The sequence below is a fragment of the Nesoenas mayeri genome, assembly GCF_963082525.1.
Source record: "Nesoenas mayeri genome assembly, chromosome: 4".
Classification (NCBI taxonomy): domain Eukaryota; kingdom Metazoa; phylum Chordata; class Aves; order Columbiformes; family Columbidae; genus Nesoenas; species Nesoenas mayeri.
Window position 1 is genome coordinate 71,443,887 of NC_137540.1, and position 14,100 is coordinate 71,457,986.

Sequence of the window (14,100 nt, forward strand, 5' to 3'; positions counted from 1 at the left end):
CTCAATCTCATTCCTCAAACTCATGCCCCATCCCTGGAGACATCCCAGGCCAGGCTGGATGGGGCTCTGAGCAACCTGAGCTGGATGAAGATGTCCCTGCTCATGGCAGGGGTGGCACTAGATGAGCTTTGAAGGTCCCTTCCAACCCAAACTCTTCTACAATTCCATGATTCTATGATTCATTTATCATTAGACAAAACAAACAAAAAATTTCAAACAAAGTGATCTCACGTAGGAATGAATTTATCTGACAGTTTTATTTACCTTTGGAACAAGATACTGTTCATCAGTAAAGGCCAAGGTGTAGGCTTCTGCTCTACCCAGTTCGCTCTGTGGAAAATGCGCATTCATTTCATCACCATCAAAATCTGCGTTGTAAGCCTTGCAGTTTGCGTAGTGAAGCCTCAGCACTTTTTCTCCAGGTAGGATTCGGGCCCGGTGAGCTTGGATGGAGGGTCTGTGAAGAGTGGGCTGGCGGTTCAGCAAAAGGACATCTCCATTTTTAATGTGTCGACATACCTGCAAGAGAAATTTGGTTGCTGCCTATAGGGCATTTCCATGCACGCCTCTGAAAAGACCACATCTTAAAATATACACGCATGCAAAACATTTTCTTTCTGGTATTAGCATTCTGCACGAATGTTATAAGAGAATCAAGACTACTTGCCCCTGAACACCCTCTGCTCCCCACCAAACCACACTCAAAGGCTACGTATCCTCCATTAACTCCCACAAACCACAGCGATCAAACCAAGTTAATAGCATGCAAGCCCTGCTCTATCAATCTCTCCTCTCCCCTGGCAATACAGGGATCAAAGACTGTAGAAGAAAGAAAATTATGCCATTGGTAAATAAGAAAATAAACTATTTATCCAAAGCCCACTGGGCTGAACTGATAATACCCGTCACTGTACACGCAGCACTGGACATCCTAGAATAACGTAATAAATAATATGACCCAGTGGCTGAAGCAGAAGCCAGTGATCTCTGAATTCTAATATCAGCTTTGAGTACAACACAATTATTCTAATCTAGAAGAGTCTCTCAAAACATTCTCATTTTAATTTCTCTGTCAGTAACACCCATATATCAATTTAAATTATTATCAACAGGAGTACAATAAAGCTGTTTGTACACTCTTAAAACTGTTATGTTTACCTCTGTGACAGGCTCTGAGAGAACTGATACCACAGAGATAGTCTTAAATATTAAATCTCTACCATGCCTCTATGTGAGACTGGGGTATACCTAGCACACACTGTGAAAAGATTATTAATCACCAAAACTTTGCCGTAGCAGCTAAATTACAAGTTCTCAACTCTTGCAAGGGATGGAGATACAGTTACTATGAAGCTGCAAAGGTTGATTAAGCTGCATCTCTGAAGAAACAACTGAGAAAAGCACTAAGTATTTCAGAACGTTGATGTCTGTACAAACAGGTGGGTATCGCTGTGGCCATTTCTTGTTTCAGCAACTGTAAAATGAGATGGTGACGGGAAGATGGACCCCAGGTTACAGTGGCCAGGACTAAAACATGGACCACTCCTCCCCTGGTCGGTGCCACCACCAGCACGACTTACACAGAATGGAGGAAACTACTTTGTACATATTTATGGGCATCCCACTCCTGGAAGATACATCACACCTACTCCACAAGTAAACTGAATTTCAGCCTTCAGAACTACCAGCAAAAAAACTGCTTCAAATACAGAACCTATTTAATATTTCAGAAGAAGAGGAAGAGAAGACAATTTGCTGAGAAGGATGGGGAGGCAGGGGACATAAAAGCATAAAATGAAAGCAATATTTTATCTTCCATAGGGCTAAGACTTCCCAAGAATAGTCAGCTGTGAAAGAAAGACTACTCCACATCTTGGCAAGGTGTATGCCACACACTGCATATTAAGAGAAAAGTAAAATTAGGATGGAAAAACGATTTTTAGAAGTTGAAAATCCAGCTTGTCTTCCTACACCCCCTCCAACTTTTCCTCAGCCACCTACTAAAAGACAAGATAACCCCACCCTGGGAGTCTTTGTGAGTGTGGCCACTTGAATCACTAGCAAGGACAGTAGTATTATTATTTAAGAAAAGCACCGCAGGTGTGGGAAGGCTCTGAGAAGCCCTTTATCACACTCACAATCTTCAGTCCTGTCTGGGGCGCTCCTGATGAAGGGGTGAGGAGCTGCTTGGCGATGGCCTCGCGCTGGGTCAGGCTGCTGGCGCTCAACACCGTCCGAGATCCATCCTCGTTGACCACCATGGAGGCCCCTGGGTGAACCTTGGGGCCATTGATGACCGCCTGCCTCAGCTCTTTGACATTCCAGGGAGTGACCGGCTGAGGGTAAGTCAGTTTGGTCGCAAATACCTGGACAGGAGGGGAAAGAGGCAAGAAAAAAACAAGTTGTTGAACTTGGGCTTCAAACAGCACTAAGTCACTGAAAAAATAGTGTCAAGTGTTAACTCAAACAGTGTAAATGTTAATTACTTGAAGCTCTTGGAGGCACCTCGTCCTCAATCTGCTGTCATGCGAGGTAAATAGATTTCTGTTTTAAAATCCTCTACCATAAAAATAGAAACAACGTCCTTTTTACAATTTTGTATTGCAGTAGAAAAGGAAAACTCAGCATGATTTTAGATTCCGCAAACAAATCAAAAAATAAGGAGCTGGGTCTCTTTAGCTTGGAGGAGACTGAGCGACAACCTCATTAATGTTTATAAATATATAAAGGGTGAGTGTCAGGAGGATGGAGCCAGGCTCTTCTCGGTGACAACCAACGATAGGACAAGGGGTCATGGGTTCACAGGAGGTTCCATTTAAATTTGAGAAGAAACAACTTCTCAGTGAGGGTGACAGAGCCTGGAACAGGCTGCCCAGGGGGTTGTGGAGTCTCCTTCTCTGCAGACATTCCAACCCACCTGGACACCTTCCTATGTAATCTCATCTGGGTGTTCCTGGTCCATGGGGGGATGGGACACGATGATCATTTGAGGTCCCTTCCAACCCCTGACATTCTGTGCTTATGTGACCATTAGGTCTACTATTTGCAGACAGGCAAGCAGAAGAGACAATACAATGAAAAACTCAAATTCAGGGCTGGTGGCATCTCTGTGTGGCTAAAAATCATTAAGGATGAAGCTGGTGACATTATTACAGCTTTTTCTAACGGCTGCCATAGCTGTTACAAGATGCATTGTACAAAGGCAACGGGAGAAACAGGATCTACTTATAAAGTTTGCACCAATTCATAACCCCAGGAAGCAAGTACAGCTTTTTTTTTGTCTTTTTAACTCTCCCAGATGTGTTGTTCAGTGTAACACTAAGAATTTCCTGCTCTTCAATGCTCCTTTATTAACACATAGTGGTAACATACAACGACACACTGGGGAGGAAAGAGTCCAGATGAGTCAGAAAAATCTCTACATTTTAAGCTGCTTGCTGTGTAGCTGAAAGTGTTACATCTAGTTCAGTCCCCAGCTTCACCAAAAACAACCACTCCTTTATTTCTCCTTACCATAGGAATGCCAATCTCATTCGTACCAATGTACATATCAGGGCAAATGACTGATCGAGCGGCAAAATCCACACGCTTTCCCATCATGTGCTTGCGGAACAGTCCTTCCTTTTTCTCTAATAGCTTTGAAAACAGAAGTTAATGATTAAAATGTGAAAGAATGCAACATCAGACAGATTCTCCAGATATTACAGTGATGAGTAGCATGAAAATGCCTACAGGCTAACCACAAATATTTCACTTTTTTCTTATTCTATCGATTTATCTTATTTTAACTGTCTGTGACACACAAAGTCCAGAGTCTCTAAGACTCTGCCTGCCACCCACCTGACGAATACCAGGGTATTTTTCTGTCATTAATTTGTCCATGTCACTATCAAATACAATGTTGACGTGGCTCTGGAGACGAATCCAAGCGTTGTACAACTTATCTGCAATACTCTGTCCTGGAATCATTGTCAGGACAGAATGGTCCAGAGGTGCATTATTCTCTTCCGTCTCCTACAGAAACAGAAAATAGAAACTTGGATTTAAAAAAAAACCCACCTTCTATTTACTAGGCTGAAGTTATAGTATTAAATAGCAAATGAAACACAGGCCATTATTTTGCACCTCATTTCTTTTTTAAGCATTAATGATGGAAACTTAACTTTCCAATTATTACAACCAAGTGCCAAGCTTTAGAAACTGAATTGGATGGGGGATCTCCAGACATCACAGCCACATACACCAGTGGGATTTTAAGTGATAACTGCTAATCAATCATCTCCTGGTGATTGTCCTCCTTCCAAATTACACGTTACTGGTTAGTCACATCATGCTACACATCACGGTGCTACCAGTAAGTCCTATTCTTAGATAAAAATAATGTAAATCCAAGAGCTTTTTGCACCTACATCACTTTGTTTTCAGAGTCTAAAAGTCAGTTATTATCAGTCACATCTGAAACGCATTCACCGTCTGTCACCTCAAACGTTTTAAGAACACATCTCCACCTAGTGGGTAAATTCTGAGCAACTAAAAATGTTTCCAAAATGTTTTACGCTGAAGATGTAAATCAAGTTCAGCTGAAAATAAATCCAGTATCAAAGAACTCTCAGTAATACAATTCATGAGCAAATATGAAAAGAGGTACGGTGACATACATTGTTAATCACTGCTATATGACCACATGGACTGGTTGGTAGCAAACAAGCATTCTTACTAATTAATGTTATTTGTGAATATTTTGGATCTATTTAGACATCAGTGTTAAAAAATAACCACAATCACAATTGGTTTTAACATGCTTAGAAGAGAAAGTGGCTTTTTTCCTCATCATTTTTCATTCCATGAGATGCTGGAAAAATTCTATTGTGAACTGTGCCGTACATATTTCACTCTCCAGCAACAGGAGCCTGTTATGTCTCACGTAGAGTAATTCAACACAAAAACCATGACTAAAGGAGTCTGTGTAGAACGTTTTTGCCTTTGCACCAGGTGGGTGAGGAGAAACAGACATGAGCAAAAACAAATTCGAAAATAGAAAGCTATGGAGCACATCTCCAACAGTGTAAGCAGGAGCCTACCTGAACTCAACCCACATATCCAAAAAGATAACCAGCAAATCTTACCGTTTGGATTTCTTCTGTAACTTTTATTGGCTGACCTTCTTCTTTTGCCATGAAAACCAAGAGCTTCCGGATTATTTGGGCATCTTTCATGACAGCCTGCAGGTTCACAGTCTGACCATTCGTAAACAGCCGGTCTCCAACACGATTTACGGGACGATACCTACGACAGATCAAAATTACTTTAGAAGATTAAAGTCACCAAAGGGTAACATGATAAACTTCAAACATTCTAAGCTAAGTCTTCAACGCATGAAAAATAAGCCCTATAAACTGTCAGTGAGTATTTAAAAATTCTTATATTGTACTGCAACAGTAATAAAAGAGGAATGATTCCTTAACAAGAAATTCTACCGGTACTATACACTTATAATATTCTACAATAATTTAAAATACTAAAATACATTTTTTCATAGTTAGTATTTCAGTCCTTTAACAGGCTAATTTGAAATTATAATAAAACTTATCATCAGTTACCGCTGTGATTTTTATTACTATTTTTCTTAAACAGCCCGCTGACACTTTAGCAGAGCAGTGTCTGTACTACAGGTGTTTGTATCTCCAACTCCTGTGAAAGTTTCCGCTACAGCCTGTGATTTCTACAACAGTTTTTAGGTGGAAATTTTACCTCGAAGGTGGAACCACAAGCAGATCTAAAAAAAACATGTCTGGGCTGAATTCTGAATTCTCGTGGGGATTCATCCCAGGGAAGAGATAACGCAAAAAGAAACCTACGAAGATGCAACAGAAAAGATAAACTCATTATCACTGCTATCGTTTGGGAATCCAAACCCCGAGACGCACTTGGTCAATCAAGCCAAAAGCATCTCCTAAGTTAAATAATAGCGAGCTTGTTTAAAATGAAACCATTTAGGCATACTTTAGAAAAAACTCCCATTGTTCGTTTTGGTCACATATGTGATTTTTTAGAAACAATGCTGAAGAGAAACAGAGAGTATAGCAAAAGAAAAAGGCAAAATAGAAGCAGTTTCCAGCAACCAGCTGTGACTGACACCTGAAACCGCTTTGGTTCCGCTGGTAACTGCAGGCAGGTTCAGAGTACATGGAACTCAAAAAAAGAGATGGCTAAATACATTTGCAGCCTTTAACTGTGTAACTGTGGGGAATATTAGCTGTAGCACCATCTGAACAGCGAATTCTCTGTAAACAACAACTGTGATTTGTGGGGAGCCACAATTTGAGAAGAGCTGATCAAACGTATTCATTGAATTCAGCTCTGTGTTCACCAGCTACCAGTCACAAAAATCTGCCTTGCAGCCAGGAGCCCTCAAGGCAAAAGGCAAAGATTTGACAGGGAGTTTGTATGGGAACATTTGCAGATTTTGTACAGTAAATGATACAGAAAACAACGTAATGCTGCTCTTAACAACCACTACCTTCATTCTTCCACAGAGCCAAGATATATTCCTTGGCAGCCATCGGTGTCAGGTATCCTCTCTTCCCTAACTGGCTTTCATCAATAGCTGAAAAATAAAAATAAAATTATAATTTAAATAACATAACATAACATAAAATAAAATAAAATAAAATAAAATAAAATAAAATATTTATTTAAAAAAAAAAATCACAGGAGGTTACTTTGAAAGGTTTTTTCTTTGTTCACAATGCTAAGTGCTGGAAGTGCTCAGAAAAGGAATGGAAATACATAAGAAACACACTGCCTGACACCTACATTAAAATTATCATTAAAATGTTTGCTTTCGGAATATGAAATTACCTAAAGAAAGCCTTCCCCGTATGGGAAAAATAAGCCATTTCTGTGACTAACGGATATCAATATAAGTAACCGAAACAGAACTCAACTTTAACATCTGAAGCGTATGCTTTATTTGCTCAACGTTGAGCTGGACCTCTTCTTCAAATTGTCTCATCCACCAACCAAAACACACATGAAGGGTCACCCTGCAGCTGGGGAACACAGAACTGGGATTCAAGCATCACCAGTGAGCTTAAGGTTCCCATGATATACCCAACTGGATGAGACAATAGTGACAGTCAGCAATCCATTGACGTTATGAGTGCAGGCTGGCTGTATTTTGGTGGAAAAGGAAAATACATGGGTTTCAATATCCATTTCTCTTGCAGGCCAGCCCCTTGTAACCCAGAGAAGCCAGAGCACTTGACTCAATGAAAAGCAATTACCCCACAACCTCAGATAAAGTTTCCTACTCTTTTTTTAGCTAAGGTCCAGAAATCCAGATTTTTCCACCCTGAAACTTCAGTTCCCCGTTCCTTCAGACTGAAAACCTTTCCATCCCTAAAACACGAACGTATCAACACCAAGGTTAAAAGCGCTGCCTCCAAGGCCAATACAACGAGCAACCGTGACACAGGCTGTGCACAATGCACGTAACTGTACAGTCCATCCCATTTCAGAAGATATAATTCTTCACTTTAAAGAAAGCATTCAAGGGTATATCTCAAGGGTGTGTTGCATCTGGGCAGGAACAACCCCAGGTTCCAGTATAAGTTGGGGAATGACCTATTAGAGAGAGACCTGGGGTCCTGGTGGACAGCAGGATGACCATGAGCCAGCACTGGGCCCTTGTGGCCAGGAAGGCCAATGGTACCTGGGGTGGGTTAGAAGGGGGGTGGTCAGTAGGTCAGAGAGGTTCTCCTGCCCCTCTGCTCTGCCCTGGGGAGACCACACCTGGAATATTGTGTCCAGTTGTGGCCCCTCAGTTCCAGCAGGACAGGGAACTGCTGGAGAGAGTCCAGTGCAGGGCAACAAAGATGCTGAAGGGAGTGGAGCATCTCCCGTGTGAGGAAAGGCTGAGGGAGCTGGGGCTCTGGAGCTTGGAGAAGAGGAGACTGAGGGGTGACCTCGTTAATGGTTATAAATATATAAAGGGTGAGTGTCAGGAGGATGGAGCCAGGCTCTTCTCGGTGACAACCAGTGATAGGACAAGGGGTCATGGGTTCAAACTGGAATACAGGAGGTTCCACTTAAATTTGAGAAGAAACTTCCTCTCAGGGTAACAGAACACTGGCCCAGGCTGCCCAGGGGGGTTGTGGAGTCTCCTTCTCTGCAGACATTCAAACCCACCTGGACACCTTCCTGTGTAACCTCATCTGGGTGTTCCTGCTCCATGGGGGGATTGCACTGGATGAGCTTTTGAGGTCCCTTCCAATCCCTGACATTCTGTGATTCTGTGTTACAGCCTTTGAACACTGAGAGGAGGAAGATATTTGTTAGCTGTACTTCAGCTGTGAATGTTAACACAACTGGCAAGAATATGGCTAGTTTTGGAGCTTTCTGTGGCAAGGGAAGGTATTCTAAATCTGGCAACTCACCAGACCTACCAGAACGACGATTTTCTTCACTAGTATAAAACACACTCAGAGACTTTGGACTTAAAGGGGCTCAAAGAAAAGCCCCGAAGTAGCATCCTACAATGTGATGAGTGAAATCATAGTTGTCACTCAAAACCAGTAACACTGGGATACTCAACCTTTCCTGCCTTTGTTGAATGTGTGACGGACAGAACGTTAAATGTGTGATGGACGGGATGTTAAATGTGTTACAGACAGGATGTTAAAGCCAAGATCTGACCTTTCTGCTTTAGATCACTGACATTGCGCTTCTTCAGCCACAATTCCAGAGATTTAGCCTAGTATTTAAACCACAGACTAGCAAACGGCTTAAGCTCTCTCTATAAGCCTTTTATAAGGATTAAATAACTCACACATAAATCCACTTGAATTCTAACTGGCTGTGTAAAGGATCAAGGATACAACAAGAGGAGAAAAGTAAGTTTAAAGCAATTCAAACAGGTTAATTAAATCTGGAAAGTGTCACCTACTTTCTTTTCTGTCTTTCCCCTTTAAAAGGAAATTCTTCTGTGAGAGTTAGGATTACCTGATTTATTCTCTGAAGCGAGGTTGCTCATCTTTGTCCCAGTTAATTTTTTATCTGGTTTCTTTATTTTAAATATCTAGCAAAAAAATCTACCTGCCAAAAATGAAATGTCCCAAAACCACAGTGGAGTTGGCATAGGTTCTGCTTTTGTACTTTTATTCCCGACATACACTCCATGCTGCAAAAGCACAGGCGGCTTGCAAATAAAAACAATTAATGGAGTTAGGTACCCCCCTACTGTTTTAAGTTCTTTATAAATGAGTCACAAGTGCACAGCCACTGCTAGGAATCTGTGCACATTAAACACAGGAAAAGAAGTGCAAACATATTTGAGTAGAGGAGAAATACGTCACCTGCTGGCTCATCCAGAACGCCTTCCCCTCCTGCCTTATGGTACACTGCAGAAGGATAAGTTACTGTCAGCTTGCTATTATGTTCTTTTCGCACTAGTGATCTCCTGGCTCTTAAAGGGAAAAAAAATAAAACCAGGAAAGGCAGATGAAAGTTAATACAAATGTTCACAATACTTAACTTTACACCAGCTATTTACTTTGCCAGGTAGTTACACTCACTTGCAGTTTGGGCATCTCTTTGAACTCGTATGGACTTTCCAGAACTGTGCTATCAGTTTATTTCTACACTCGCATACATTTTTGACCTGATAGATAAATAAATAAATAAATAAAATACTTAAGAATAATGAAAACAATAAAAATAAATAAAAACATTTGATATGAAGAAGTTATTAAACAATTAATGTTAACTATCAACATGAACATTATTGGTATAAATGCACATACACATGTCCTTGCATTGATTTAATGCCTTTATCTCTAGTGTTCATTCCATCATCTTCGCATATTTGTTGGAAACAATGCTCACCACCCTCCTTTTTAAATTTATTTCAGAAATAGTCTTTATTTTTCAAGTCAGTACAGAATTCAAAAGCTTTTCTCTAATGATGAGTTAAGAAGGTAGAAGACTGATTAAAAAATCACTTATTTGGACTGCTCATACATGTAAAAATTACTTATAAAGTACTTAAAGTTAGTTTTGAAAAAAGGTTATTAGAAAGTAAACTCGCTTTATAAACAAATCTGCTCTAGGATGTTAGACCTCTAAATATCTTCTGCACTAACATTTTCCCTTAACTAACAATGTACGTTAAACTGCATTTAAATGGAAATGAGAATGTAATTACATAACTCTTTCTAAAAATTTCACTGTAATTCTGCAAATTTGCTGGATGCATGAGTTCTCACAATAGTCTGCAGCTCAAAACAGTTGGAGCATCATACAAAGAAGTATCAATATATATAGGTAATGTAGTGACAGCAGCATCAGATTATTTTCATATGATATTTACACCATCAAAACATTTCCCTATGTCAAGTGCATTTTCCAGAAACCTAATAGTTATAATAACAGGCAAGAGAATCTTTCTATGCGTAACTTCAGACATTTCACCCAGAGCGCACTCTAAATATAACACAGTTCAGAACTTGAGGACAAAATCTGAAGTCTGCACCAAGACAGACTTTCTTCTGCACGTTACTGTTTTAAAAGGACGAAACCTGAGATCTCAGGAGAAGTACTGATTGTACTTACATTTGAACACTGATCTGCTGCTTCATAATTCTGTAATATTTCCCGAACGTGGTTATTTAACTCTTCTTCAATTTCTGCGCCTGTTGCGTCTGCACATTGCTCTAAAAACTAAAAAAAAAAAACCACAATAAAAGAAGTTGGGATAGTTCTATAGTTACAGGAGCATCAACTCAAGGAGGAAAGGGAGAAATACATGGTACTTGCCCTGTTCAGAATGACTTCGAGCTCATGGACAGCATGTAGCAACCCTTTCTCCAGGACCTTCAGCTGACTCAGCAGTAAGTGAACCACAGCTCGAGTACACGTCAGCATGTGACAATTTAAACAAGAACCTCGAATTAGAAGGTATAATTTCTGAAAAGAAGAGAGAGGAAAGAAAGCTATTCCTGTAGATTTATTAGTTCGCACAGCAAGCAAGTAGATTGGTTTGAACTTAAAGAGAGTGCTATTATAACTGAGAAATTAGACTAATTATTAAATTTAATCATGAAGAAATAGACTGAAAAAAACCTTATTTCCTCCACATAAACCCATATGCAAAGCATGATCTGTAGACAAACTATCTGCAGACAATCTACATAAAAGCTATAGGAAAAGCCCATCATATCTACAGCAACTCTGGGACCGAGGCTGCTCGTACATTGTACTGTGACTACAGCTTCCAACAGCTTGTCCCATACAGGACCCAAAACTCCACACTAGTTAAATGAAATGTTCTGGTCACAAGCAGTATCAGCATCCCTCAAGATTCTTCATCGTCCTCAAGCTTTGGGAAAATATCAGTGGGTTTTATAATTCAGCATAGCACCAGTGGACTGAGAGCCTGGAGTTACTGCTCCGCGGTTTTGTTCCTTCATCAAATACAAGTGTTTTACTTCAAAGCTGGGATAAGACTACAAGTGGGATGGAGCTCATCTAACTTCAGTCACCTGAAAGTGAGGTTTTTAGTGTCATTTAGTAGCCTATGCAGGAGCCAGCTACTGTAAACAGGGAGATCAGCACCTCTGGAAGGAAATTCATCCCAGTTCTGGTTCCTCTTACAGGCTACATAAATCTTGCCCTGCATATAGACGCACTCCTCAATATCCAGAAAGAGCTAAAAAGTACAATGGGATTACACATCTAACTTTCAGAAGACCAAAATAAGGCAAATCCTGCCCTTATAGCCAGGAATGCTTTTATATTTAAAAGATGATCCTTCGAAAAAACTACCATATGAAGCACTTGGTAGAAATGTGCAGTCTGACCATCACTCGTTGCTTTCAAAACAAGCTTCTAACACCTGTCCTATAAGATGCACACCAAGTCAAATCTCTGCTTTACATCAGGTATCCCACATATCATGTAAATGCATCAGCTATAAAGATATTAGAAGTAAATGTCTAACTTCCAGATACAAGAAATCTTCTTGAGAGGCTTTTTTTTTTAAATTAAACAGGCTGATGGGTTTCTATACAGCTTCGCATTTTTCAACTCCCTGCTGCCACCAAACTTACACCACTATATTCTTCCATCTACTTGGCACACAAATTATGTCGCTCAGTGTGTTACTGGATAGGTTGTTGGGTTCTATGCACGTTGACCCAGTTTTCTAGAATAAATTGCTCTGGAATAAGAGGACCTATTGGGCAGAATGTACAACACAGCTACTAGGAGCAAAAACAAGCCCTGAATTCCATAAAGCACTTGGAGATCCCAGATTAAAAGTAGGCAGCTGCTCATGTAGGTTTATAGTAGTTGTTTAAAGGAAACAATGAACAACTTTTATTGTGCTGTTCATTTAATTAAGGCATGAGACCCAACAATTGGTTATATAGTTTAGTGATCAACATTCCCCCTCTCTTGTTCATCAACATTGAGTAAAACAATAGTTACAACAAAGTGCATATTTTGCAAAAGTCTAAGGAGTCTACTTGTATTGAACTATCATGGACAAAATCCTTTTCTACTACATTTGCTGTTATTAAACTCAGAGAGAAAACAGATCTTGGCACCTTTACTATTTCCAAGGACTACAAACTATGACAGCTTGAGCACCATCACCCATTTCACCAGCAAGACAATAATTAAGCATACATACATCAAAAAACAGAGGATTGTAGACAGGCAGAGGCAGTTCTATATGGCCAAAATGACCGGGGCAGTTGCTGAAGTTCTGCATGCAAGTCGCACACACTTCTTTGGAGTCTGGAGGTCCCAAAGCCAAGTCGTACAGTCCATTAAGGGCTGGATTCCCCATGTTATCCAAATACTGAGGATTTGTTATGGGTTTTACACTCAGTTTCCTGCAGTTGAAGGAAAAGAACAAAAATCAGTACTAGCCAACAGCCACATGATATTTACTTGAATGGTACCACTAATATTGACATTTATATCTACAGAGGGTTTTTTTTACTGATAAAAACATGTTATAGAGGGCACTTTGTGCATATAATGGGAATTTCTGTATCATTAACTTCATTGCGTGGGTACAAACATTCATACCACAGTAAATATTTCCTTTATATCTTTAGCCATTAGATTAAGTCATCAAGTAATTTTGTCTGTGTGTCCTGTCAAGCAGTGGGAGAGGTACAGAAAAGAATAAAAACACCTGGACAATGACAGCTGCACACCCTTGACTACACACAGAACCAAGATGTCCCTGCTCATGGCAGGGGATGGACTGGATGAGCTTTGAAGGTCCCTTCAACCCAAACTATTACACGATTCCATTAAATGCTGACAGCTCCCCAGATCTCCTGGAGAGACAACCTGGTGGAAAAAGCCACAAAAAAACCTCAGCAACAAAAATCTCAGCTCTGCGATAGTTACTCTGGTGTTAAATTATCTGAACAACTTCCCCTCGCTGAAACTTCCCAGGTCTTCTCAGTGCTGGACACTCTGTACCAGAGCCCAGGCCGGGTTGCCAGGAGTGTCGTCCCCATCATCCTTTCCTTATTCTTTCAAGCCCTTCAGCGGCCTCAGACAATGGGTCTGAGAGCCCCCCCCAAAGCCCTGCAACCCCCCCAATCCTTAAAAACCAAGGGGGAAACTCAGGTGCCGCTATGCCAGTGGCTGGTACGGGCCAGGGCGCAGCAGGACTACATGTCCCAGCAGGCAGCGCGCCAAGAGCCACGGAGGGCTGCCGGCGTTCTGGCGCAAGGCACGCCGGGAGTTGTAGTCACCAACAGCACACACCACGCGGAAAAACACCACAACCCCCCGCCTGCCTTGGATCCTCACCTGATCTCCTCGGCCGTGTACATCCCGAAGGAGACCCCAACCAGCCGCCGCCACGGCACCACTTTCGGCGGCCTCATGGTGACCGAGCGAGTCTTTCCCAGCCGACGATCCACCAGTCCCTGCAGCCAGGCTGCTGCGCCGCGGGAAGCACCACGCGGTTCCGGCAGCCGGGGGCAGGCGGAGCCGGGCGCTACCACCGCGGCGGAGGGGCGGTCTCCCCCCTACTCTGCGGGAGTGGTACCGCCCCCCTTCCCGGCGCGCACT

The 14,100-nt window shown here is 41.4% G+C and overlaps 1 protein-coding gene across 1 annotated transcript in view; it reads right to left on the reverse strand.

Annotated features, from left to right (window-relative positions):
- POLR1A (RNA polymerase I subunit A) overlaps positions 1–14,055 on the reverse strand; it is a 36,110-nt gene extending 22,055 nt beyond the window's left edge. Inside the window, exons 1-13 of the mRNA XM_080343615.1 lie at positions 13,837–14,055; positions 12,692–12,896; positions 10,816–10,965; positions 10,612–10,719; positions 9,576–9,661; positions 9,357–9,466; positions 6,521–6,607; positions 5,752–5,854; positions 5,127–5,286; positions 3,841–4,014; positions 3,514–3,636; positions 2,139–2,366; positions 265–519 (exon numbers count right to left, since the gene is read on the reverse strand). Of these exons, the coding sequence (XP_080199741.1) occupies positions 265–519; positions 2,139–2,366; positions 3,514–3,636; positions 3,841–4,014; positions 5,127–5,286; positions 5,752–5,854; positions 6,521–6,607; positions 9,357–9,466; positions 9,576–9,661; positions 10,612–10,719; positions 10,816–10,965; positions 12,692–12,896; positions 13,837–13,913 (1,866 nt within the window). The 5' untranslated portion in view covers positions 13,914–14,055. The remainder of the gene's footprint in view (positions 1–264; positions 520–2,138; positions 2,367–3,513; positions 3,637–3,840; positions 4,015–5,126; positions 5,287–5,751; positions 5,855–6,520; positions 6,608–9,356; positions 9,467–9,575; positions 9,662–10,611; positions 10,720–10,815; positions 10,966–12,691; positions 12,897–13,836) is intronic.
- Positions 14,056–14,100: the final 45 nt, after the last annotated feature.